Here is a 26457-nt window from a genome sequence, read left to right as displayed (position 1 = left end):
GAAGTCCACGTGGACATCAATTACCCCAAGATGGCTGCAGGAAGACCACCTCCACCAACACACACACACGATTCTGCCTCCAGAACGAGATTCCCTCAAAGCCAGGAGGAGCCCCGGACATTCCCCAAAGACTTTATCACTGGGCTCTCATGGGGCATTGATGGGTGGGGTAATCAATCAAAAAACAGCAAACAGTTGGCACTTCTCTCTTGCCATTAGCAATGGGGTAGAATAATTCAGGCGCAAGGCCTGAATTGGCTCTCTCACCTTTGGATCCCTGTTCCTGCCCTCTGCACCCTGCTCTCGCCGTTTTTCCTCTGTCATGAAGGCCACACCAGTAATACCTGGGCATTTATAATCTCTAATGGGAAATTGTAGTCTGTAAATCAGCCCGCTTTATCACTTTTCAGCCCCTTCCTCTCTACCTGGGACCCATGATTTGTTCTTTTCTCCCATTTCTCGTCCCTCCCTACCCGAATAAATTACTGGCTTAACTCATCTGATGTGCTCTTGAAATTCATTTCTGCAGCACAGTCAAGAACCTAGACAAAATCTAGTAACATAGGCACTAATATCCTGGACAGCAGGGAGCCCCTGAGGGTTTTACATTATTATTATACCACAACATATGTATCATAAAATTTTCTGTTTTAACCATTTTTAAGTGTACAATTCAATGGCATACATTTGCCCCCACCTTATTAATTTACAGGAGACAAGAAAGGGAGAATGGACAAGCTCAATGCAATAGGAATCAGCAGAACAGGATCAGAAACTCAGGTTTCTGATTTCAGGCTTTATGGACACACTTGATACTTTGGCCCTAACCCCTGAAGAATATGCCAGAAACCTTGGTTAAGAGAGGCACAGAACAGAGTGTCTTCGGCGCCCAGCCCAGGGAAAGTTAGCCCTGACTCCTGGGACCCAGTCTTCAATCGCTGTTTTTAGTCCATAACCAAGATCTTGCCAAAGGTCCTCCAGGGAAAACAGTATCCAGCTGTGTCTCCAGGTGGCAGGTTGAGGATTTTGCTAAAATTTGAAATACTGTTGGCAAGCAAGACTTGGGAATGGCCCTGAAAACCAAAAGGTAATGCCACCTTTAATTAACGATCTCTCCCTTACCAGCCTTTACTTTCTCATTACAATAAAACTGTGTTACACTACAAAACACCCAGGCCTGGGAGGGCAAAAAAGCAGCTTCTAGGCCTGGCTATGCCATAATTTTCTATGGGCCCCTGGCCCTGGTGTGACTATCTATTCGAGGTAGGGTTTGGACCTTATCACCTCCAAGCCTTCAGGCAAAGTAGATTTACTGCAGCCCAAGAGGCTAGAGGTTTGAGGGCTGGCCTATTTATTTGCTATTTATTTGCATTTAGGTAATCACTTCAACACTTTGGGCCTCAGATACCTCAACTTCAAGATGGGAGGGCTTGTGTAAAATGTTCTCCAGGATCTCTTCCAGCTGTTACATCTATGGTTTTGTGAATGGCATAAAGAGAGATGATAGGTATAGAAAAGTTTTCCTACAGGGCTCAAGGTGGCAATTTGAAGAGGGAGAGTGTTGGGAGCCCTGGGGGCACTATTGCTAAATGGGCTTTGGTCTTAGACCCAGACACTGTCATTTCTTAGCAAGTAGCCTTATCTCTTTGTGCCTCAGGGTGGTGGACAGGATTCAGATGACAGCAAACAATTCTAGGTCTCTGCTTCCCTGTACGTTTCTATTTCCCTGCCCAACCCTTTGAGGAGGCTTACGGCCATGGGACTTGCTTTGGCCGATGAAGTGTGAGCAGCATGTCTCAAGTAATGAGAGCCAGGTTTCCTTCCAACTATGTTTACAGGAGTACTTGAAAATGTAGCTTCCACGAGCCCTAATTTCGAAATACCAGAATGAAGAAGACCCCTATCATCCTGTGAGGGGTGTGTGGTAGGACAAACAAATAAACCGTTTTGTGTCAAGCTATTGGGATTTTGGGTTGTTATCAAGGCACAACCTAATACATTCTGGCGAATATATTCAGGCAGAATTGTAAAGCCAAGTTAATACCTTCTTTGTGATAGGTATTAAAAAGACTAAAAGAGAAAACACACAAAGGAACTGGTAGAAAAATTACTCATATGGTAGAAGGGGCTAAAAGGAAAGGGGGGGGGCGGCGGCGGATACAGTAGAAGCATATACAATGAACCATCTCCCAGGAAGGAACTACAAAAAGACTAGGGCTGCTTTGGATGCCACTTAATAAGATCTGACTCAGTATTCTCAGCTGGTGAGGAAGTCACCACTAAGGAAGGTCAGTTTTCCTCACCAAATCCTTACAGGGAGCCCCTCTGTTTCACTAGGTGTGGGCTGGGGGTGCCACATGCTGAAATCCCACATCTTATCCCAAACTGTCCTCTTTGCACTGTCCAATACGTACTCCTCACAAGCAGGCCAGATAGCAAAGTGCCTTTCTAGTAAATCTCTCACGAGATCCTCAGTCTTTGTAGGTCAGTCTTGAAGTCCTGTGAGCAAATGCCTGCTGCTGGCAGAAATGACTTATTTTTGATGAGGCTTTTGCAAAATCTACCAGAGCAATTCGCTTAGCCCCCACCACACCCCTGCAACTTCTCCTCACAGCCATTTCTGAGATCCAGGCTCAATAAGAGTTCTGGACTGATGGTTATCTAAATCCCAGTAATCAATACCCAAAGTTCACCTTTCCTCTTTATGGGAAAAAGCAGAATGAATGAGGATGGGAGGGGAGGGGGCTTTAAAAAAATACAAAAACTATCCAATACCACCGACTTTGATGAGTTTATCTCACTGTACCAGTCTTTGCCAATTCCCACATTGATCAAGTGCTAAGGGAGTGGGATTCTGACTGTGGTCCTGCAAGTGTCACAGGACCTCCAAAGGGGTTAGAACAGCAAAGTGTGACCTTGCACTCAGAGGGCAAGGGAAACCCCGAAGTGAGATCATGGGCTTTTCACATTTTCTCAGGACTTCACACTTTACTGAAGGGTTTTATGCCCATTCCTGTCCATTTGACCCTGATTCCTAATCCAGTACTCTCTCCCAGGACCACCCAATCGTAAAACAACCCTTATTTCCTCCCCAGGAATAAATGACCTTGTGACTTTGGTATGGATTCTGTCTACTTGTCTCTCCTTCAGCCCTTCCATCTTCCACCCTTTCCCGGCTTCCTCTCCTCTCTTCATCTGTCTCCTTATCTCATTAATGCTCTTCCCAGATCTCCAACCTCACTCTTTAAGTCTTCCCATGCTTGTCAGTCCTCCTCTGTCACTCACACTCTCCTGCAGTGTCTCTTCCCCAGTCTCTCTCCAAGTCTCTGCTTTGTCTCTCAGACTCTTCTCTTTGGTCATGTTTTCCCCATTTCTCTGTCTGAGTCTCTCAGTGCATGTCACACCCAATCTCCCAACCCTGGCCTGGTGGAGGGTCCTATACATCTCCACACCCTCCTCCCCCAGAGATAGGCTCCAGCCCACATGTGGCAACTTGAGGGGGTGGTTTCACACGGGGGTGGCCTTTGCCTAAGATTTTGTATTTGGGAGCCCTCTAAGTCCTTCCTCCCTCCCAAATGAGAGCAAGGAGAGGGCAGGGGGCTCTCATCACTGCTAGTGTGGGAGAGGAACTTTCACCTAGAACCCTTATCACAGGACTAGAAATAAGGAGAGCATTGGTTTCGGAGTCAGGAACTCTAACTTCTAGTCTGAGAGAGATCCCAAATCACTGTGAGCTTTAGGCAAGTCATAGTCTTTTCTGAGCCTCAGTTTCTCTATCTGTATAACAAGGGGTTATGCCTGACCTAGTTAATCTTTAAGTGCTTGTCTAATTCAGAGACTTTGGTTTAAAATTTGAGGCTTTTTAATAAAGCAGAAGTCAGGTTGCTCTTTCTGAGACTCAAGAGTGGAAATGAAAATGCAGACCCTCCTTTTATCAGCGGCAGCCGAGGACAGGGACAGGGAGGAGAAAGGAGCAGAGCAGCAGCTGTCACACAGGGGATTCTCTAGCTGGTAGAGATTTTGAAATCCCAGGCCAGGCACTTGTCAGGAAATGAGGCATATGGCAGGACGGCTGGTGGTGGTGCCTGCTGGCTACTCTCAAGGGCTGGACCGGAGATTACTTCAAGGAGGGAAGGAAGGCAGGAGGGGGAAGCGAGAAGTGACAACTGCCTCTGATGCTGAAAGTCCTGCAGGCCTGCCTTCTGGAACGTGGAGGACAAAGGAGCCACAGCCTTTCCCTGTCTTGGAGGACAGACAGGGGGAAGGAGACTTGAAAGAGATAAATTTAGACTCCTCACCAGCCACTCACCTTCCCACGGTGGGGAGTCAGCTGACTCTGCAGGTGGTTCTAAGAGGCAACATGGGCTGGCAATGGAAATAATTGCAAAGAAAATTTAACTGAAGCCAAGGAAGAGAACCTGAATGAGACAGTCTACTGTAATATAATGGTAGTCCAGGGAGCTCCCCAAATCATGAGGCTGTTGTCAAAAAAGGAAAGACTGGTCTATTTACTATACTACCCTCCACTCCCCCACTCCCCCAAGCACACAGACCTTCAGAGTCAACCCAAGACTGAAGGCTTGGACCAATGTGCAGAGTGTGGCAGAATGAAGACTCCTACAGGATTAAAACTCTGTCTTGGACTGGACGTCCTTAGGCCAATGTTTAAGGCACCCTGCTCTCCCTCGCTGAGCAGTCTGCTGGCCGTGGAAGACAAGCACGACAGGCAATGAGGATTTCTGAGATTGTGGGCTAGCTAGCACTGCAAAGACTTGCTGTGCGATCTTAGCCACATCCCTTAGCGCTACGTAAAATGAGATCCCAGGATTCCATGATGCCTGGGTCCCGTCAGGATCCAGCATCTGAATACCTATGCGTGCAGACGCTCCTTTGTGACCAAGTGAATCTTCACACAAGAGGACAGGAACTAATACATTTGATGATTTATCACATGCCAGTAATAGATGGTGTAAGAAATCACACTACATAAATCAAGCACTGTGCTATCACAGTGGCTGGCATATGGAAAAGAGTCCTCCTTTTAAAGATGGGGCTGTGGGTCTAGGCTTGCCGTGGGCAGGGCAAGGATGTGGAGCCAGGTCTATCTGGAGATTTGCTTTCTCGATGCTCTCCTGATTATCCAGACATCTGAGCCTTTGCAGGATCTTTTCTGGAGAAGAAAATGCCCTTATAGTTCTTTAACCTCCCAAGAAGTGCTGTTCTTTGCTATCACTTTAGACCCCAGTTCACAAACCACTTCCTTTGAAAAGCCTTTCATCATCTCTTCTAATTCCTCTCAAAAGGCATTGCAGGGGAACTCTTTGGAAACCACTGGTATTCCTTGAATCACTGCTCTGCAAATTAAATTTTCCTATATATTTTTTTCACTTGTATGTGTCATCTTGCGGGACTGTAAACTCCTTCCTCACAGAAGTTTCTTCCTTTTTTCTTTAGGATCCCAGCTGCATTGGTCTATCCATTATGATGCTCAAGATAGATTCTCATCAACTATTACAATTACAGAAACTAGCATTATAGAATTTCAGTATTGAAGTAAATCTAGCATTCATCCTGATGGTCCTTAAATTTCTTCCATAGCTTTTCCAACAAAAGGGCATTCAGGCTTTGCTAGAGCATCTGAGTAGAAAGAGCACTTGACAGGAACTGGAGAACCCTATCCTGCCACTAAATTACTGGGTGGCTGCCAGTCCCTCCTGTCACCCGAGTCTTTCTCCACCATTACCGCTCCCTTCCAAACACACACCAGAGCTTGTCCATGAAGCCTCCCAACTGTCTTCCCAAACCCTCTTTTCTCTCCAATATTGTTCCCAGTTGAAGTCACCTACACTCCCTTGTGGCTTCCACAATAGACTCCTACTTGAGCCCCCTCACTTCTACCCTCTTCCATCCCATCCTCAGTGCAACCTAGTTTCCACACAGCTGCCACGATGCCGTGAAATGCCATGTACCCATGACATACTTTCCTCCTTTAACCATCTTAGTAGTTCTCCCAGTGCTCTTGGAGCAAGCTTGGTCTGCAAGCCCCCCATGATCTGCCACTGCTTCCTGCCCCAGCTTCCTAGTCCAGCATTCTTCCCTTGCTTTCTCAGCTTCGACCACACTTGGCCTTTTCATCTTCTGAAACCAACCAAGTTCCTTCTTAGAACATGTGCATCCACTGTTTTCTCTGCTTGCAATTTTTCCAAGGCTAAACCCTCTTCACATCTGAGGTATTAGCTAAATCGCACTTCTTCCAAAGGGGAGATTCCAAAGCCTCATTATCACTTTCTAATTGAATAGATGCCCACCACCAATCTGCTCTAACTAAATCAGATTCCAATATTCATCATTCCCCTGCAACTCTGTACCTTGACTTCAGAGTACTACCCCAATTGTTAGTAAATACACCAGACATGCCCTCCCAACCCGCCTGCCACTGTTCCTGAGCACCACAGGGTCTGGGGCCCATTTTCACCTCACCCACGTCGTATTCCCAGGAACCAGCACAATTCCCAGGACGTGGTAGGTACTCAAAAAGCATGTATGAATGGTTTAAGGGAATTCACATCTCCATTCTAGAGCTCAATAGTACCCGCAGAATGGGAAATCAAGGGGTATTTTAGATGAGAACAAGGTTCCAGAGTCAGCCAGCCTTCGATTTGATCTGAACATGCCTCTGGCGAGGTAATGACCCTGAGGAAGTCGCTCCACCTCTCTGGGGCTGACTTTCTAAAACAGGCCACAGCGCCTCAAAGGTTTCTAATCATGAAGCTAAGCTTGCCTTATCTGGATTCTCTTATTTCCTGGAAGATGGCCATGGGAGAGTTACTTAAAATTTCTGCTTCTCATTTATAGAAATGGGATGATAATAGCTCCTGCTTCCCAGGGCCATGGTGAGGATTAAATGAGTTAAGGCATGGAAAGAGCCTAGAACAGCCTGTGGCATGTGCTGAATTAAAGTTCGCTGCTATTATTGTTATTATTATTATTCTTTAAAAGACTTCATAAAAAGCTTGGCATAAAGTAATCCGTAATAAACAGTAGCCATTATTGCCACTCCTATTACAGTCACCACTATTAATAAGATCATGGGATAGAAGTGATGCCAATTACAATTGATGTTCCTTAGCAGTTCTGACTTCTGCCACCATGACATCAAATGATAGGGAGGGCCCCACTTAGAAATAATAGCCCATTCCATTTTCTTGCGAAATTGTTTAAAACTATAGTTTTAAATTTTATTTTTCAGAGAATCCTATCTTATACATGGAACAAGTCTTCTCACTCAAAGTTCTCATAGTTCTGCAGATTTTGAAGCACGTAGAACTCCCACAAGACCTCTATTCTCCAGGCAGACCAAGCTCAGCTTCTTCAATGGTCCCCAGGAAGCGTTTCATACTCAGCTTGCGTATCTGATTCTAATGCAACTTGGCCGCCTGGTAACCATTCCATTTCCTCTCATCTGAGAGTAATCTCGCCTTTCAATTCCTCACATACCTATGTATTCATTAACATGGAAAGAGAACTTAGGCATATTACAGAGAAAAAGAACAAGCAGTTTTCTAAAGCACTGTATTGTGATGTGGCATGTGTGCGTACACATACATACACACACGTATACATGCATACAGAGAGACAGAGGGAGGAGGGAGAAGTGTTCTAAAAATGTTCAAGAAAATGTTAATTTTGGGTATTTATGGATGATGGGATCTTTATTTTCTACTTCATTAAATGTCTTTATTTTTGAACTGTCTGAAGAGCCAAGAAAGGATACCTGTTTTTCTAATATACAACAAAGATTAATTTTAAAAAGTAATCCTACTAACTGTACTTACAGGAAGATTTCAGGTTGAATTTAAAATATTTGAAAAGAGTCAGAAAAATGGGGGTTGGAAAATAAGGACTTGGCAAGCACTAATGAGTGTAGGGAGAGGTTGGCAGACCCCTAGCCCATGGCACCCAGGGCTCCCTCCCCTTACCCAGATTTAGGGTCAGTGACTTGGACCAATAAATAAGTGTCTGCTGCATACCTAAAGGTCATCTGGAAGACTTGGCCTTGGTTTACATGCTGGGTCCGGTTGTTGTAACCATGTAGCATCTCTCCAAAGAGGGTGTCGTTGAATTTGGAGTCAGCTTTGAGGCACTTGGGGCCTTCGCAGACATCTGAGAGCATCAGGCAGGACTTTCCATCGGGAGCCAGCTTGTACTCCTCCACACAACTGCAGGACAAAAGAGAGCTGAGAGTGAGCTCCGCATCCTGGATGCCCCCACTGGGTATGACCTAAAACCAAGGTATCCTTACCTGCAGAACAGGTCGGAGTTCAGGAATGGAAGCAGCTATTTTGGGGGCCATCTACCTAGGACTAAGGTATCTAGGGATCATTTCACGGGGAATTATTAACGAGTTTCTTAAACCAGAACCTATTCCCAGTGTATCTGTGGATCAGGGTTGAAGATTGTATCAAAAACAAGGTTTTTGTCTCCTTGTAGCTCAAAACTGATCTTTCCAGGACCATGGACAGTGCTGCTCCCTTAGCAATGCTAGCAGCCTCTGCTGTTCTCTAATCAGCCAATCAGCCCCTGACATGCCCTTGAGACAAGGATGGGCTGCTATAAGGACCAAAGAGCCATCTAAGTGGGGCTGTGGAAATAATATTCGCCACTTTGGAATGGCTGCATGGAAAGGAATCCCTTAGAGAGGGAAAGAGTGGAAAAGAGTGCAGAGACCTCAGTCTTTGAAAAATCAATCTAGAAACTGGAATTGTATGAGTTCATGGTCCTGTGCTAGGCAATAGGGGGTGAGTTTATAGGAATAACTAAGACAAACAAGAGAATGGGCTGTACATTTGGAGAGACCTGGTACAAATGTCACCTTTGCCCCTTTTAACCTATGTGAACCTGGGCAAGCTATTTAACCTCTTTGAACTCCAGCATCCTCATCTATAAGATGGAGTAAGCACTCCTATCCTACCTTAATTCACGAGATTGCTATGCAGTCACATAATACACTGGCTGTGAAAAGAGTTAACAATTGCTGTTTACCAAACAATTACAGGAGTAGTGGTGGTGGTGGTGGTGGTTAATGGTGGTGGTGGCAGATGGCAGCAGTTTCTATTTTTTGAGCATATACTATTCACTAGGCACTTTACATATTTATTTTCAAACCATGATGAAAAGGTATCTCCATTTCTGCTTTACAGGTAAGTAAAATGAGGAGCCAGGAAATAAAGCATGTCACACTGTGAGAAAATGATAGATCTTGCATTCCAATTCAGGTCTGTTTAGCAACAAAGACATCTTTTCCTCCTCTTGTTTCCAACTCCAGTGGTTGCTATTTGCATGATATGACTCTGGTAGGGAATATGAAGCAGGTAGCCTCCTATTTGCCTTTCCTTCACAGGGAGGAGTGGAGCTTCCATGAAGCCAGATTGCAGAGGGAATCAGGAACTCATATGGGTGATGGAAGAGGCTCCATGAGGAGGTTTGAGAAGAAAAAGTACCCAGAGAACAGGAACAAACAATTGATGCTGGAGACAGAGCCCAATAAGAGGCAGGAAGGAGACAGGCAGAGGTGAAAGCGTGCCCCAAGCTCTCACTGGTGAAAAGCCAGGGACATCTCACACATGAAGCAAGCTGTCAGTCTCTCCTTGCTGCTACCTGATCCCTGATGCACTGCACTGACACACCAATACTCACAAGCACCTGCCCAAAGTAGAGTTGAATGACTCATGGAAGGAGACCCTGTCTTGGTCTTCCACTTACTTGTGCAAGTGCCATGGTTGTCTATTCCCCCTTCTTTTTATTTTAGGAGGTGCTGGGGATTGAACCTGGGACCTCATACATGTGAAGCAGGAGCTTAACACCTGAGCTACATCCGCTGCCTTATTTTCCTTTCTTTTAGCATCTGTGAAATGGAAGTAACTACCCCTTCATATGATTGCAGTGTAGATGAAGTGAGTGTAAATGGAAATGCAGAGTATATGAGAAGTGTTCAGGGAAGTCTAGTTTCATCCACTTATCTCAGGGAGCTCCCAGTCAAGATGGAGAAATGGGGAGAAATGGTTTACTAGGGAGAGTGCCCCCCCCCCACACAGAAACACACACACTTATAAGCTTTCTCTAGAAAAATTAAGAAATATAAGTACATTTGTTGTAAGTTATTAAACATTATCAAAGTCTGAAGAGTAAAATGTGGATGTTCTTCATTCCCCACTTCACACATATTCTTACTTCCCATTCCAGTTGTCATCCCTATTAACTGTTATGCATGTCCTATAGTTTTTCAATGCATTTAGATACACACATATATATATATTCATAACTCATCAACTCAAACAGAATTATATGGCACATTGCTATGAGATATATATTGGCACCTAATAGTATTTCTTGGAGATCATTTCAAGTCAGAATGTATCTAGATCTATCTTTTTTAATGGTTATTTGGCATTGCACAGTCTACATTTACCCTAATGCATTTAACTAATCCTTATTGATGGGCATTTTGGTTGTTTATAGCTGTTTGTATGATGAATGGTGCCATAATGAAGATCTCTGTACATCTATCATTGTGTACATGTGTGCATTTCTATAAAACAGATTCCTAGGAAAGGGATTGCTGGGTTAATGTTTTATGAGTTTTTAAATTTTGATAGATACTAAATGGCCATCTGTAGAAGCTCTACCAGTTTACAATCCTCTCATTGATGAATGAGAGTTCTCCATTTCCCCCACATATTTCATGTTCATTATTGCCAATATGGGATGCAAAAAAATAACTCATGTTTGTTTGGATTTGCATTTCCCTGATAATAGTAAGGCTCAGCCTCTTTTCTTCTTTTTTTTTAAGATTTATTTATTTATTTATTTCTCTCCCCTTCCCCCCCCCCCCCCGTCTGTTCTCTGTGTCTATTTGCTGCGTGTTCTTCTTTGTCTGCTTCTGTTGTTGTCAGCGGCACGGGAATCTCTGTTTCTTTTTGTTGCATCATCTTGTTGTGTCAGCTCTCCGTGTGTGTGGCACCATTCCTGGGCAGGCTGAACTTTCTTTCACACTGGGCAGCTCTCCTTATGGGGCGCACTCCTTGTGCGTGGGACTCCCCTACACGGGGACACCCCCGGCATGGCACTCCTTGCGCACATCAGCACTGCGCATGGGCCAGCTCCACACGGGTCAAGGAGGCCCGGGGTTTGAACTGCAGACCTCCCATATGATAGACGGATGCCCTAACCACTGGGCCAAGTCCACTTCCCAAGCCTCTTTTCATGTTATGGCCATTTGTATTTCCTCTTCTGCGGAATGTCCTTTCAGGCATTTTGCCCACTTCCCCTACTGAGGTATTTAACTTGTTTCTTTATGGGCTTATTTATGCTCTGCGTATCTTTTGGATAGCTAGCCATCACCCGACACATATATTGAGATTTTTTTCCTCCCAATTTGCACTTGCATTTTAAGTTTGTTTTTGATGTTTTTCATGTATAACTTATCTACAAGTTATCATAACTTATACAGAAGTCACACATATAGACTGGTCCTTTACTGCTTCTGAATTTTGTGCAATGCTTAGGAATGCTCCTACAGCCCACAAGATGATAAAATATCCCTCTGTATATTTACAAAATAGTTTTTATAGATTTTTCATATTGAGTTATTTAACATATATGGAACTGATTTTTGTGCACAATGAAGGGGTTAATCTAATTATTTTTTAAATGGCTAGCCAACTACCATCCTTTCAGCAACTAATTTGAAATACCACCTTTATCGTAGACTAAATTCCTATGAATATATGGCCAAATAGTCTTCCATTTAATCATGTCAACTCCTATAATAATTACTTGCTATCTTAATTACTATAACTTTACAGTATGTCTTGAATATAGTAAAGTAAATCTCCTCCTCATTGCCACCTCTGATTTTTAATTTCAAAATTTCCTAAACTGTTCTGAATTTTATTTTGAGATGGATTTTAGAACCAGCATGTCAAAGTCCATGTCAAACCCTCGTGGAATATTGGATGGTATTGCGTTGAATCTGTAGACTAAATTGGGGGGAGTTTTAAATTTCATTTAAGAACTATGTACAGGGAAACGGACTTTGGCCCAGTGGTTAGGGCGTCCGTCTACCACATGGGAGGCCCGCGGTTCAACCTCCGGGCCTCCTTGACCCTTATGGAGCTGGCCCATGTGCAGTGCTGATGCACGCAAGAAGTGCTGTGCCACACAGGGGTGTCCCCCGCGTAGGGGAGCCCCACGCGCAAGGAGTGCACCCATAAGGAGAGCCGCCCAGCGTGAAGGAGGGAGCAGCCTGCCGAGGAATGGCGCCGCCCACACTTTCCGTGCCGCTCACGACAACAGAAGCGGACAAAGAAAAAAGAAACAAGACGCAGCAAAAAGACACAGAAAACAGACAACCAGGGGAGGGGAGGGGAATTAAATAAATAAATAAATAAAAATAAATCTTAAAAAAAAAAAAGAACTATGTATGGCCTACTCTGTGCTGGGCATTGCTGACATCCAAGACAGAGGCAAAGTCATGTGTGGCTCATACTGTGTCCTCTTCGCAAACATACACTGACGATTATCTAAGCCTCCCTTGCAGTTGGGATGGGGAGAAGACGTGGCTGGATTCTCGGCAATGGATTCTGGGCTAAAGTGATATAAGTCACTGTCAGACCTAGTCCTTTGTAAAAACATCCAAGGGAGCGATGGCACCTGCTTCCCTTGTACGAGGTCCTGGGTTCATTCCCTGGTACCTCCTAAAAAACAAAAATAAAAAAGTACGGCGTTATTCTCAAGCCCTCTCTTCCCTTACTACAGTAGCTTGGAGACTGTGTGTTCCCGATGCATATTACAGGATGGAAGTGGGCTGCCTGACTCACATTGGATCTTGCACAAACAGGAAATAAACTTCTCTGTGTAAGCTTCTGGCTTGAGGGGCTTCATTCGTGATCACAATGTAGCTTATCTTATCCTGACTAAAACAGCATCTTTGCAGCTTGGCAAAGTTTTAGAATGTCTGTTGTAAATGTATTGCCCATGTCTTGTGGGACTTATTCACAGGGATTTATGTGAGGCACTACTGTCTAGAGGTCACAAGCATGGGTTTTGGATCTAAACCACCACAGACCAAATCCTGATTATACCACTTAAGAGCTGTGTGACCTTGGTCAAATTCTTTAACTCTTCTGAACCTCCTCTGCTTATCTGTAAGAAGTTCTACCCTCATACAGTCACTGTGAGGATTAAATGACTTATACTTGGCATATATTTATATTAAGCCCTTTTAGAGTGATAGCTTCTATTACTACAATCTTGTCTACCTCAGGAATAGGATCTGTTTTAATCTTACTATTTTATAATTAGCTATTATATTGAGGAATGCTATTGCTGATTTTTATAAGTTGATCTTGCATCCTACCAACATAGAGGACTCATCAGTTCTAGTATGTCTACGAGATTTTTCTATGTGAATGTGGATGAGCATAGATTTGTCCAATATGAGTATCAGAATTCTGGTAGGCGTATGGGATACAGTAGAAACTGTCTTTTCCTTTTTTTAGAAAAAAACCTAAATCAGTTTATATAGAGGTTATACATTTCTTGATGATTTGATATAACTTAACTATAAAATCTGGGCTTGATGTCTTTTATTCAGTGGTAGATATTTAGCTTTCTTATCATTTATTTCTTCAACATCTTGAGTCAAACTTGGTAATTTATATTTTCTAAGAAAATAATGCATTTTACCAAGACTTTTGAATTTATTGGGACAAGGTTGTATCTAGTATTCTCATTAAATTTGTTTTATCTTCTATGTTCCAATAGTTATGGCCCTAGCTCCTTTCTAACTTGTTTGTGTCCTCTTTCTCTCCTTTGAACAGGTTTTTGAGTTTTATTGATGAAGGCTCCTTCTTACTTTTTCATTTATTTCAGCTTTTATTTGTATTAATTCCTTCCTTCTGCTTTATCAGACTTTGTTTTGTAATTCTTTTTCTGGCTTCTTGAATTGAAAGCTTCTTTTGTTTATTTTCAATCTTCCTTGCCTCTTAATAAATGCCACGGAGCTTGTGACTACTGATTTGCCTGTATCCCACGAATTTTACATGCAGCTCTCTTGCCTCTGTTCATTTCTAAAGGGGTGGCAATTTGAGTGCAATTTTTTCTTACCGAAGTATTACTTAGAAGGCTGTTTTGTTTTTGAATTCATTAAGCAGATATATTTGTTTGTTCTCCCTTTGTTATTAATTCTAATATTTTGGCATTAGAGTCTGTGACTGTAGCTTGTATAATTTCTACTTTGGTGAATTTACTGAGATTATTGAGATTTCATGCCCTCTTACTTAAGGAAGACAGGGTGTCAAGTCCAGATTTTGTAGTTACTTAAATCTGAGTTCAAACAGAGGTTGTATTACCAATCAGCTGTATGATCCTGATCAAGTCGGTTAATTTCTGTAAGCCTCAGTTGCATAATCTATTAAATGGGGCTAATAATAACCCCTAATATAGGGCTGATGTGAGAATTTGAGGCGACATATATAATGGATAAAATCGAGTCTAGCAGGCAGTAGCCAATTAATGTATCAGCTATTGCAATTATTGTACACACGTAATATATATGTATGTGCAAGTCAGATCCCACACACTTGTGGAGTTTTTCTTTCTTCCTTTGTTTAGTTCTAGTGCCATATATATATAGATATGACCTGATTTGCTCCTTATTACAACCTGCAGTAGAGAGAATAAAAGATGTCCACGTCCTAATCCCCAAAATCTGTGAAAACGTCACTTAACATGGCAAAAGGGACTTTGCAGATGAGATTAAGTGTAAAAATGTTGAGATGGGGAGATTATTCTGAGTTAGCAGGGTGGGCCCTCTGCAATCACAAGGGTCCTTGAAGAGTACAAGAAGGAGGCAGGAGTATCAGAATGAAAGGGCAGGTGATAATGGAAGCAGAGAGAAGGAGGGAAGAAGGGAAGAAGGGGGAGCTGAAAGGAAGGGGCAGAGAGAAGGAGAGGGAAGGAGGGAGAGAGACCTGAAGATGCTTTGCCCCTGGTCTTGGAGATAGAGTAAAAAGGCATGAGCCAAGGGATGCAGGCAGCCTATAGAAACTGGAAATGGTAAGGGGACAAATTCTCCCTGGTGTCTCCAGAAGGAACACAACCCTGCTGAAGGCTTTATTTGAGAAATTCTGACCTATAGAACTGTAAGAGGATGCATTTGTGTTGTTTTAAGCCACAAAGTTTGCAGCAATATATTACAGCAGCAATAGGAAATGAATACACAACCCTAACAGCGAGATTTTGCTCAAGTTTTCAGATACAAAAACTGAGGTTTAGAGAAGTTATGTGACTTTACCATGAAGATACACCTAGTCAATAGCGATGCTAGGAATTAAACCTAGGAGCTCATACTTCAAGGTATGTATGCATAAATGTGAGCGTGTGTGTGATTTTAACCCTATCAATCCAACAGGAGGCTCTTGGCGATTTTCTTTTGCCTGGGGATGGGAAAGAAGTAGGCTTTAGCAGGAGAGAAAGAAGGGAGAGAACAAAGGCACGGTGTATGGTTACTAAGACCCTTGGAAATGCAGGGAGAAAAAAAATATGGATTCATAAAGCTAAATGATCCTCTGAGTTTTGAAACATGAGCAACTCTCTCCCCCAAGCCACCTCAGGGCACAGGATGATTTTTGCAAAGGTCTACTTAGTTGTTGGTTTCTTCTTTTAGTTTTATTTTTGTGCCATGCCACATAATTATACAGCTCCTTTAGAACGTTCTGTCGTCTGGGAGATTTTCTTACAGGAATTCTAAAGAGCGTAGGCTCAGAGGAAGCAAGCCAAGATGTGCATGAAACTATATTTATACATATGCCAAAATGAAAAACATAAAGTAAAATAAGCAAAAAAGTACAAACTGGGCATTTTGGTCGAAGCCAGTGAACATGTTACCCTTAACATACCTGCCGCATTATAGAGAATAACAGAACAAGATGGCACTGTAGAGATTGCACCATGAAACCTCACATGTGGTTAGCCGAGAGCGTGTTTTATTTGATCTCCGTGGCAACATCAGGAGATGGGTACTTTCACTCCAAAATGGTCACTGAAAACCCTAAGGCTTGTGGCATTTAAACTCCTTGACCAAGGTCGCAGGAGAACCTTGGGAAAGTTGGGGATTGTCTTGGATCTTCCTACCCCAAGCCAGTGCTCTTTCAATTTCGGCACAGCCAACTCCTTTTCAAACTGCTTGTTTATCAAAAGAGAAAACTGAGACCCAGAATGAAAGGGACTTGTACACAAATTCTTGAAGCAGAGTATTTATTATGTATTTATTCACATATTCACTTATTCATTAAATTATTCTTCAAAGATTTGTGGAATAAATAAAATTGTATGTTATATATGCATTATAGATACACATTATATATGCATACTAGAAAAGATTTTTAAAATAGGGAATCAAAGCCAATGAAAAATAAGACTAGAGAAAAGTTAAGGGTAAGACTAGCTCAAGGAACTATACGCCGCATAGCCTTGGACCAATGTTAGGGATGAAATCTAAGCATCCTAATACCGAGGCAAGAGAGAAACGCGCTCTTTTTCAGCTTCTTTTAAAAAAATCTTTGAAGATCTCACAGAACTGATGTTCCACAGAACCTACACAAGGAAACACCAACCTGAAGGAATGGGTGAATTTTATATGCTTCAATCGATTGCACATGAGTATTTCTTACACCTGTGCTTTTGCCCTGGTTAAAGAGTATAGAGAACAAGGTTATAAAATGTGCAAAGAACCTGGCATGTAGATATTCCGTGTTAACTATTAGAGTTGGAATCCCCATCCCTCAATCAAGAAGGCAGAGGCAAGGGTGAGGACCCTATCCTGAAAGTGAGGAAACCACAACAAAACACAAGCTTGATTGAATACCTCTCCCTCAACTTTGCAACTGGTTACTGGCAGTCAAAGCTGTGGTCTCCATTCTCTAGGTCAGTGTTTTTTACTACTAAAGCAGACTTCTGTTTTGACAACAAAAGTAAGCAGCTTCCAGCTAACTATCAAACACATTTATTTATCTCATCTTCCTTCCAAATTCCCAAAAAGATGACAGTGAACAGCTAGTAAGAACAATTCGAGGCTGGAGATGTTCTTTGAACCCATATTTTTAAACACATTTTAATTCAAATTGGACCAGAGACATCTAGGATTCCTCTAGCTTCCATCCCAGTTTTACCTCATAACTGGCTGTGAGAACCCCCTGGGCCTCAGTTTCCTCCTTTCGATGATCTGAGAAATAATGAAACTTTAAAATTGTTGATGACACTGAGGTCTCTTATACAGGAATATACAGGAGAGGGGACAAGGAAGGTGTATATTTCCATGAAAACCAAAACAAAACTTAAAAAACCCTACACCTTCTTTTTCTCAGGCAAGGACAATTACATCGTCCACTACGTTTTTCTGTTTACTTCAGTTGCCAAGAAGCACAGAGCTAAATTTATCTCAAGTTCAATAACTATCCCATTTCAAGCTCCTGGAAACCATTTTCACCCTTTCCCTACTTACAAATGGCTTCTCATCAGACCCATCTTACCTTTATATTAACAGCTTTATTATTTCTTGGATTTATGTGAATAATATAAAAATCCTGTGGACGTGTGCATGGTATACATCCCCACCCCCCCCCCCACACACACACACATGCACCTCACAAACTTGGTTGGGAGGTAACTGCCAAGATCTGTAAGATTCATTCAAAATGGCTCACCTTAGTATCCAATGGTCTTCCTAACCTATGTCAAACTCACCTGCTTCTCTCTAGCATACAGGTATGTGTGCTCTATCAATATCAAGCGGGACCAAGGGAGGCTCAGACACCTGTCCTTGGCATTCACTTTGCCCCTCATGGGCAAGGACTCGTGTTCAACACTTCACATTCTCAACATCTCACAGGAGACTGGGCACACAGCAGGTGCAATGAATCTTAGGTGGATGCAGTCTTTAGTTCAACAATTATGTTTTGGAAGAAGTCCTTGGGTGGAGCCAGGGGGAAAAGCAATGGGGACACACAAGTGATTAAGACCTGGCACCGGCTCACAAGCAGTTCTCAGTGTGATGGGGACTGACGAGGAAGGAGGCAAGTCAATGGGACCATAGGACTATCCAGGGGAAGCAGAGGAAGGAGACTTTACTGTTGGTGGAGACTTAGTTGGATTAAGAGCTGTCAATCAGGGCAGCAAGCCAGAGGTTCCCTCTTTAAAGGGTGTCAAGATTTCACTGGAAAAATGAGAACTGAGGCAAAATATAAATGTGGTTCTCCCTTGTAAGAGGGCCCTGTGGAAAGAAATGTAAAAATAAATAAAATAAAACAAGAAAAAACATACCTTTCTATGGACGCCCCCATTCCCACTGGATAAATACTCAACAAATATTTAAATAGCATCCCTTTGAAAGGATGGGGTATTATCGCCCAGCCCCAGGATAACTGCAGATCTCACTCCTGCACCCCTGTGGGGTTCAGGGAAGACTTACTATTAAAGGCGATGCCCGCACTGAGACTTGAAGATGAAACAGCTGTCAACCCTAAAAGGGGACAGGACAGGACACACGGAGGGAAGGGGAAGGGGAGTAAGAGGCAACAGTGTTTTCAAAACTCCAGAAGCTGAATCCAAGAGGCCTAAGTTAGGAAGAGGGGCTGAGTTGGAAATGGAGCTGGGAAGGTGAGACCCCGAAGAGCTTCCTTCGCTATGTTCATTAAGGAGCTTCACTCAACGACGATGGAGCACCAACTATTCTAGATGTTGGGGAGGGAGTAGTACCCAAGACACACAATTCAATAACTGAATGAATGCATGAGATGACCTTGCACCTGTTAGACAAATTATAACTAGGTTTGTTGAGTGTGTGCACCAGCTCATGTGCAGGCATCATTCACTTACTCTTCACAATGGGGCTACATTTTCTCATCTGCTTGTAAATGAAAGAACACAGACTCAAAGAAGCTGAGTGACTTACTCAAGGTCACACAGCTAGAAGTGGCCAGGAGCCAAGAATGATATCAGATCAGTCTTGACTGAGATTAGAGCCACAGAGCCTGGGTTTGAATCCTGGTGCCCCTCCTTATCAGCTGTGTGACCGTGGGCAAGTCACTGTGCTTGGTTTCCTTGACAGTAAAATGGGGATCACTGAAGAGTTGTGATGGGAATTTAAAAAGTACTTCGATCAGTCCTGGTACATAGGAAGTGCCAAATAAGTGTTAGCCACTATTATTAAAGTGGCTACAAGTGAGTTTACTAAACCTGCTACTACCCAGAGCCTCACAGAAAGGTGACAGAGCGACTTGAGCAAGTTGGGCAGGTCCTCTGGAGCCAGGGTTTGTTTTCCCTGCTTAATTCAAGAGCATCCTACATCTCTAGCCAACCCTCTCACAAGTACCTGCTAATAGCTTTCATTGTTTTGTTTATGGTACTTCCAACAAGTGTGGGTAACTTCTCATTTGCATCCTTAATAGACAATTTTCAAAGTGTGTTGTAACTTCAGTTGGTTTTAGGAGACCTGGTTTTTATTTTCTTTTTAGTCCTTTTTATCTGCCTTTGGATGGACTTTAACAGCTCAAAATTTACCCTCTCATCCATTCAGTCTTATTTAAGTCTTTCAGCGACCTTTTACAGTAAAGAAGATTAGTTCCTTGGTCTTACAGACCTGAAAACTAAGAGGTCTAGCACTTCAGCTCACAAGCAAGTGGGAAGGCAATCCTCATTCCCATTATTCACTTCAGTCATTCTATTTAAGAAACACATATAACGCTGACTCTATGCTAGGCACAGTTATAAAGCACTTCACAAATATTGATGCATTTAGTCCATAGCAACTCTATAGACACATACTATTATTATCCTTATTTTACAGATGAGTTCATGGAGGCACAGAGATCTTAAGCAACTTAATCAAGGTCACACAGCAAGGAGGTTATGAGCTCATTACTAGCTGTATGACCCGGGGCAAATTATTAAATTTTAGTGGAGTATGAAATATCATTTACTTTGCACTCTTCACAACCACCATTACATTGAGGTAGGTATTATTATTAAAATTTTACAGATGAGGAAACTGAAGTTCAGGGGTTGAAAAGCTTGCCCAATGCCTAACAAAGAGTTAGAGGTAGAGCTGGGCTTGAAACCAAAGTCTATTAAATCCAAAGTCCCCTTAACCACCACAGATCGGATGGAAGGTGGTGATTGTTTTTAATGTCAAAATCCATTTTGCTGCTGCTGTTCCTTGACCCTCCCCCCTCCCCCCTACAAATACACAGGGAGGAAAATAATAATGGTGAGTACACAGCTGATTCTGTATGCAAATTCACAAATCTAAGTCCATGCATAATTTACTCAGCACTGCCCTGCAGTCACTTAAGCGGAGGAGAGATGCTATAAATTCAGGTCTGCATACACTCATTTATTTCTTATTTATTTTGCTGATACATATCTAGGGCCTCCAGCAAGCTGCTCCAACACCGGTTTCAATGCACCTGCAGCCCCAAGTGTGAGTGGGGCAGGGAGGAGACCCAGGAAAAAAACAGAAGGAGAACAGACTCCATGAACTACAACCACCCAGGCTAAATTAATTTTCTGGTAAACTGAGATTCAACCCTAGACACTCTCCCTTACCTCTCTCTCTCTCTCTTTTTTGTAATACATAGGACTGAAAAGATTGTTAAAATAGCTTCTGCTTTTCTATCTCATTAAAGAGCACATTGAGCATACTTTAATGACCGACATTCTCACAGGATCACAGGATTATTTTTCTGAGTTGTAGAATGTCAAAAGATGAGTGAAATTTCTGATAAGAAGATGTAATTAGAAAAGGAATGAAGGGGAGAAGAAAATGCACTGGCCTTTCTGAATGTGAATGCTGAGGCCCAATGCTAAGCAAGGCGCTGAGGATGGCAGGCGTGATACTCACTGCAATTCTCAATAAGGTAAGTTGGAGAAACTTTGTCCTTCACTGTTCAAATCACTTCCTTCACAGGTCATCAAATTGCTGCCCAGAGAGGGGAAAGGACTTGTCCTAAGACACTCAGCGAATTGGCCCCAAGGTGCACGCCCTTTCAGTCTCACACTGTTGTTAAAACTCAACTTGATAAATTATGCTCACAATTAAAAAAAAGAACACCTCTCCAAAAAAAAAAAAGAAAGAAAGAAAGAAATATAACACAACACAACTCCTTATTCAGTTTGAGTTCTTAGCAAGAGCCGGAAGCTGCGTTACAAGCTTTTTCTGCATTGTTTCCTTTACACCTCACCTCTCCCATAACGGCAACTAATTATCCTTGTGGCTTTGGGCATTAGGGCACAGAGGCTAACCGCTGAACGTGCACTGCCGAGTTCCTGCAGAAAAGGCAGTCAAAGCCCGAGCTAAGCCTGGGCACTTAGGCACCCACCCGATGCTTTTTTAGTGACCTCCTTCAAGGTGTCTGGTGACGTCTCCAAACCAGGCTGCCCAGGGTTCCAGGAGTAGAAGGAGAAGGGGGAGGAGCCACCAGTTAATCAATTCACCAACTAATTAATTTCCTTCTTCCATTTTTCTCCTCAATACCCAAAAGAGGGTTAAAATCTTACCGCTTGCCATTCAGTATATTCTCACCGCAAGGCCATTTCGTTGAAGGCCAGGGACGGCCTGTTTTCCCACGCCCCCCACCACCGAGAAGGGGGAGCCTTGAGGGCAGAGACTCACCCGCAGAACATGAAGATGGTGCTGGCGGTGGCGTCGTAGGGCAAAGGCAGCGTCTGCTGCAGGCACAGCTGCTCGCAGCCGCCGTTAAAGCCATCGGAGCAGTCAATGCCCTTGGAGTGGTCGTAGCAGCCAGAGCCGTCCTTCATGGGCCTCAGCTCCTCGGGACACTGCACGGAGATAGGGCGGCAGGTGGTTATGGGGGGTGGGGGTGGGAGAGGCCCCCTCACGTTCTCGCTTCCCACCTCCATAAAAGGGGCGGGGCACAGGCAGAGGTGGATGCTACGTTTTGATTGGCCACAGAACAGCTGTGCGGTCTTCCACAAGTTCCTTTGCCTCTCTGAACCTCAGAATCTTCACCTGTAAAATGGGACTTCTGTGAGCATCTGCCATGAAGAGTTGTGAGAGGGAAGGGAGAGAACATTGGCCAAGAACTTCCGCACTGAGGCTCCCATGGCAAGCATGCAGCGAACAATAGATGCCATTAATATTGATATTGCTGGGATCATCATCACTGTTACTTTTATAAACGCTGATTTAAAGGTCACTTAGGGAGGAAGCTAGGTATATTTTAAGGAGCCCTTCCCGACACATGTTCAAATCCCAGCTCTTCCTCTTCTCACTTTCTAAGCCTCAGCTTCCTCACCTGTTAAACAGGCATAATGCCTACACCCAGCGGCTTGTTGTGAAGCTTACGCTGGATCACGCAGGTACATATCTGACTTCCGAATGTGGCACATAATTTGTTACTCATAAAATATGAATTCCCTGCCTGCCTGTCTTGAATTTATTCCTTCTTCTCCACCCTCGTCTTTGGAGCCCTAAAGAGATCCCTACCTCCTCACAGTTAGAACATGCAAAGGTCTCCTAAGGGTCTGCTTGCCTCCAGTCCGGCCTCCTCCAAACTTACTGGCCACCAGATTATTTCTAGATTGCCTCACTCCCCAGCTTAGAGAATAAATGACTTAAAACAGCAGCAGCAACAACTCGCATCCTCCTTAAGCTGACAGTCAAATTCCTATGCAGTAGGATGTCAAAGCCTCTGCCCAGCCACACGCACGCTCCTTCCCCTAACCAAACCGGCTGCCCTTCCCTCTGGTTCCCAAGCAAAGCTCACTGATTCCAATCTCCAGGTCTTTACACTTTTGGGGATCTCAGCTGAAAAGCTCTTCTCAGTGTGCCTGGCACAGGCTAAGTGCTCCAGGAAGGGAAGATCGTATACTGTGGGCACAACTGGCTATTAATAGTTTATTTTTCCGTCATTTAATGGAGCTGGGCTCATCTCCTCCAGTCCAGCAGAGAGAGAAATGGTTCCAGCTCTCCAGGGTTCAGAAGGGAAAATGAGGCAGTAGGTTTTCATTTGCCGGCATTTCCTGTTCACACAAATGAACACCCAGAGCCTAGTCCTCCTTATCCATCATTAGCCATCGCTGATTAAAACTGCCTCCACCAAAAAACAAAACAGAACAAAACAATTAAAAACAAAATCATCTCCTGCTATACTACCCACCCCCCATCCACCTGAACCCAGACCCCCAGTCCCAAGCCATGGTCCTAAACAACATCAGTAACAGATCACACACACACACAAATTAATTTAAAACATGCACAAAAGCAGCAACCAAAAAAGGTCAGTCATCTTGGAAATTAAATTTTGCCTAAGAAGAACTTGTAATTACAAATGCATGGGAGGGCTCTTCGGGACATTCAAGACTGGTGCCAGGAAGGGTAACCACAGAGAAAGCAGGTTATAAATGGCCTCTGCCGAGCTGCAGAAAGGTTATAAAACTGCTACATTTTGTGCTTAAAAAGAAAAATCAATTTTCCATGCGAGTGAAGCACCGTACATATTAATGTAAGTTCAGCAGAGGACCCTGAACTTGTGGCACGGTCGGGCAGAAGGGCACCTGGCCACGGGTCATTTGGGGCCGTCTGCTGGTCTGGGGGCTGGGCTCTTACTGTCTGCAGATACTCAAGGACAGGCCGGAAAGAACGGTTGACCTGCTCACTGGGAAGCAGAAGATATCTGGGACTGCTACCAGTGACAGTGCTTTCCCATCTCCTGCTGAGTCCCTGGCCTTATCTGAGCACTTCACGTGTTTTTACATATTTAGTCCTACGGCAAATTTAAGAGGTAGTGTGGTAGGCTGGTAATGGCTCCTACGTATATTTCCACGTCCTCATCCCTGGAACCTCGAATGTTACCTTATACGGTAAAGTTTTTGCCAATGTGATTAAAGATCCTAAGATGAGAAGATGTTTTCTGCATTATCTGGGAGGGCCCTAAGTGCAATCACAAGTGTCTTTGTAAGAGGGAGGCAGCGGGAGATTTCACACACAGAGGAGGCGGTGGCATGAAGACAGAGCACAGAGAGGGATGTGGCCACATGCCAAGGCCTGCCGACAGCCACCAGAATCGAGGAGGAAAGAAAGGGGATCTCTCCTAGAACCCCTGGAGGAGCACGGCCCTGCTGACACTTTGGTTTCAGACTCCAGGACTGGGAGAGAATACATTTCTGTTGCTCTAAACCACCTGGTTTAGCAGTCACTGGATACCAGTTTGGGTAGGTACTGCCATTACCCCCATTTTATGGATGAAGAAACTGAGGAGAGGGTTATACAGCTCCCAGGTGGCAGGGCTTCTCAGAATTCCTGGCTCGATGTCTCTTAATCACCTTCTGGATAAGCCACTTCAGCCTGCTGGCACGTCATGATGAATTTCCTGAATTAGGAAGCTGGAGCAAGGAAGGACTTAGAACTGATCTCTAACAGAGTGATAGGTGGCTCCAAAAACATATGTTCCAGTCTTAACCCCTATTCCAGATCTTAACCTGTGAATGTGACCCTATTTGGAAAAAGGGCACTTACAGATGTAATTAAATTAAGGATCTCAAGATGGAATCATCCTGGATACCTAGGTACATCCCAGATCCAGTGACAAGTGTCCTTGTAAGAGACAGAAGAAAAGAAGCTATACGGAAAAGAGAAGACCACGTGGAGACGGATGCAGAGATTGGAGTTACCTATCCACAAGCCAAGGAAAGCCTGGAGCCTGTGGAAACTGGAAAACACAAGGGTGGATGGATTCTCCTGAGAGTCTTCGGAGGGATCTTAGCCACGCTGACACCTTGGTTTTGGACGTCAGCCCTTCAGAGCATTAGAAAACCACGTTTGTGATAATTTGCAATGGGCAGCCCTGGGAAACAAATTCACCTTCTTTCTCTAAATCAGAGGGCCAGAGAATGGAAGAGCATCCTCTGGTATCATTCAGCCCATGAGCGGGGAGGTGGAACCAGGGCCCCGACTCCCAGACCGTGTGCTCTGAGCAATACACCCACTGGGATTAGGTTAAAGCCTTTGAGAGCTGGAGACAAAGTTGTAGGCACTTGACTCACCTCCCCAAGAAGATGTATAGGTGGCAAACTGAGGCTTAGAAAGGTGAAAGGATATGATTAATATCACACAGCAAACTAAATGCAGAGCTAGAATTAAACCTAGACTTGATCTCTGAGCACAGGAGAGGCATTCTGGATAAGTAAAGTGGGCGTACTAGTTTCCCCATATAACCCTTCCTTTCTCCATCATTAACATCACGCTCTGTTATCACAGGGGCAGGTGCAGGTAGACAAGATCTAGCATTGTCCTGTTTGAGATAACTTGTATAGTATTTCAATTGTTTCATTGCTTATCTGTTTCCGTCACCAAAATGGAAGCTTTATAACTGTGTGGACCTTGACTGCTAAAGTGTTTTGCACATAGTAGGTGTTTGCTATTTCTCGAATGAACCAGCTGATTGCCAGACAGGATATTTAGTGTGTCTGTGTGTTATCTTTGGGTCTGAATCAAAACTGTTCCACTTAAAAGTTGTGTAACCTCTAAACCTGTCCTATCATTACATGAATTCTGGGGAGGGCTAAATGACTATGGAAGCCAGCCTGGAAGAAAGCCCCCAATGATCCCTGCTTCCTGCCATTATACCCTGGCAAGGTCTCTTCCCACACTGTACCAGCATTGATCTTTGTGGCCAATAGCATACGAGAGAAGTAATGGTATATGGCTTCCAAGTTAGGCTATAAAAACTGTGGCTTCCATCTCTCTTTGCTCACTCTGGGGAAAGCAAGCTGGAATGCTGTAAGCAGCCCTGGAGAGGCCCATGTGTCAAGGAACTGAACTCTCTGGCCAGCGGCCAACAAGAAACTGAGGTCTCCTGCCAACAGCCATGTGAGGAAGCCATCTTGGCCAGCAGCCATGTGAGGAAGCCATCTTGGCCAGCAGCCATGTGAGGAAGCCATCTTGGAAGAGAATCCTCCAGCCCCCATCAAACCTGTTCAGATGACTGCAGCCCCAGCTGACACCTTGACTTTAGCCTTGCAAGAGCCAGAACCGTGCAGCTAAGCCACTCCTGACTGCATATCCTCAAATATTGTGTGAGATAATACATGCTTGTTGTTCAAAGCTGCTAACATTTGTGGATAATTTGTTATAAGCAATAGAAAACTAATACAGTGAGAGAAAATGTATCACATGCACAGCACAGTGCTCAGCAAATGTAACTGATGTTAAGGGTGTTTTTAAAGAGTTTAGAGTCTAGTTTGAGAGATAAGAAATACACACATCTGTCAGTGAACTAGCGCAAACATGAAGAAGTATGATGTAACACGAATGGGAAAATGAAAGCACTGCATATGTGAGCAGCTAGGGAAAACCAGAGCAGGGAGGCTTTAGTCAGG

The 26457-nt window shown here is 43.7% G+C and overlaps 1 protein-coding gene across 3 annotated transcripts in view; it reads right to left on the bottom strand.

Annotated features, from left to right (window-relative positions):
* Positions 1 to 26457, bottom strand: part of ASTN2 (astrotactin 2) — a 950369-nt gene that overhangs the window by 325412 nt on the left and 598500 nt on the right. For all 3 annotated transcript variants that reach the window (XM_058302487.1, XM_058302488.1, XM_058302489.1), the window contains 2 exons: positions 21731 to 21897; positions 8031 to 8219 (listed from right to left, as the gene is read on the bottom strand). In XM_058302487.1, coding sequence (XP_058158470.1) covers positions 8031 to 8219; positions 21731 to 21897 — 356 coding nt within the window. The remainder of the gene's footprint in view (positions 1 to 8030; positions 8220 to 21730; positions 21898 to 26457) is intronic.

The sequence above is a fragment of the Dasypus novemcinctus genome, chromosome 8, assembly GCF_030445035.2.
Source record: "Dasypus novemcinctus isolate mDasNov1 chromosome 8, mDasNov1.1.hap2, whole genome shotgun sequence".
Lineage (NCBI taxonomy): Eukaryota > Metazoa > Chordata > Mammalia > Cingulata > Dasypodidae > Dasypus > Dasypus novemcinctus.
The sequence above is the reverse complement of the archived record's forward strand: the minus strand, read 5'-3'. Positions and strand labels throughout refer to the sequence as shown.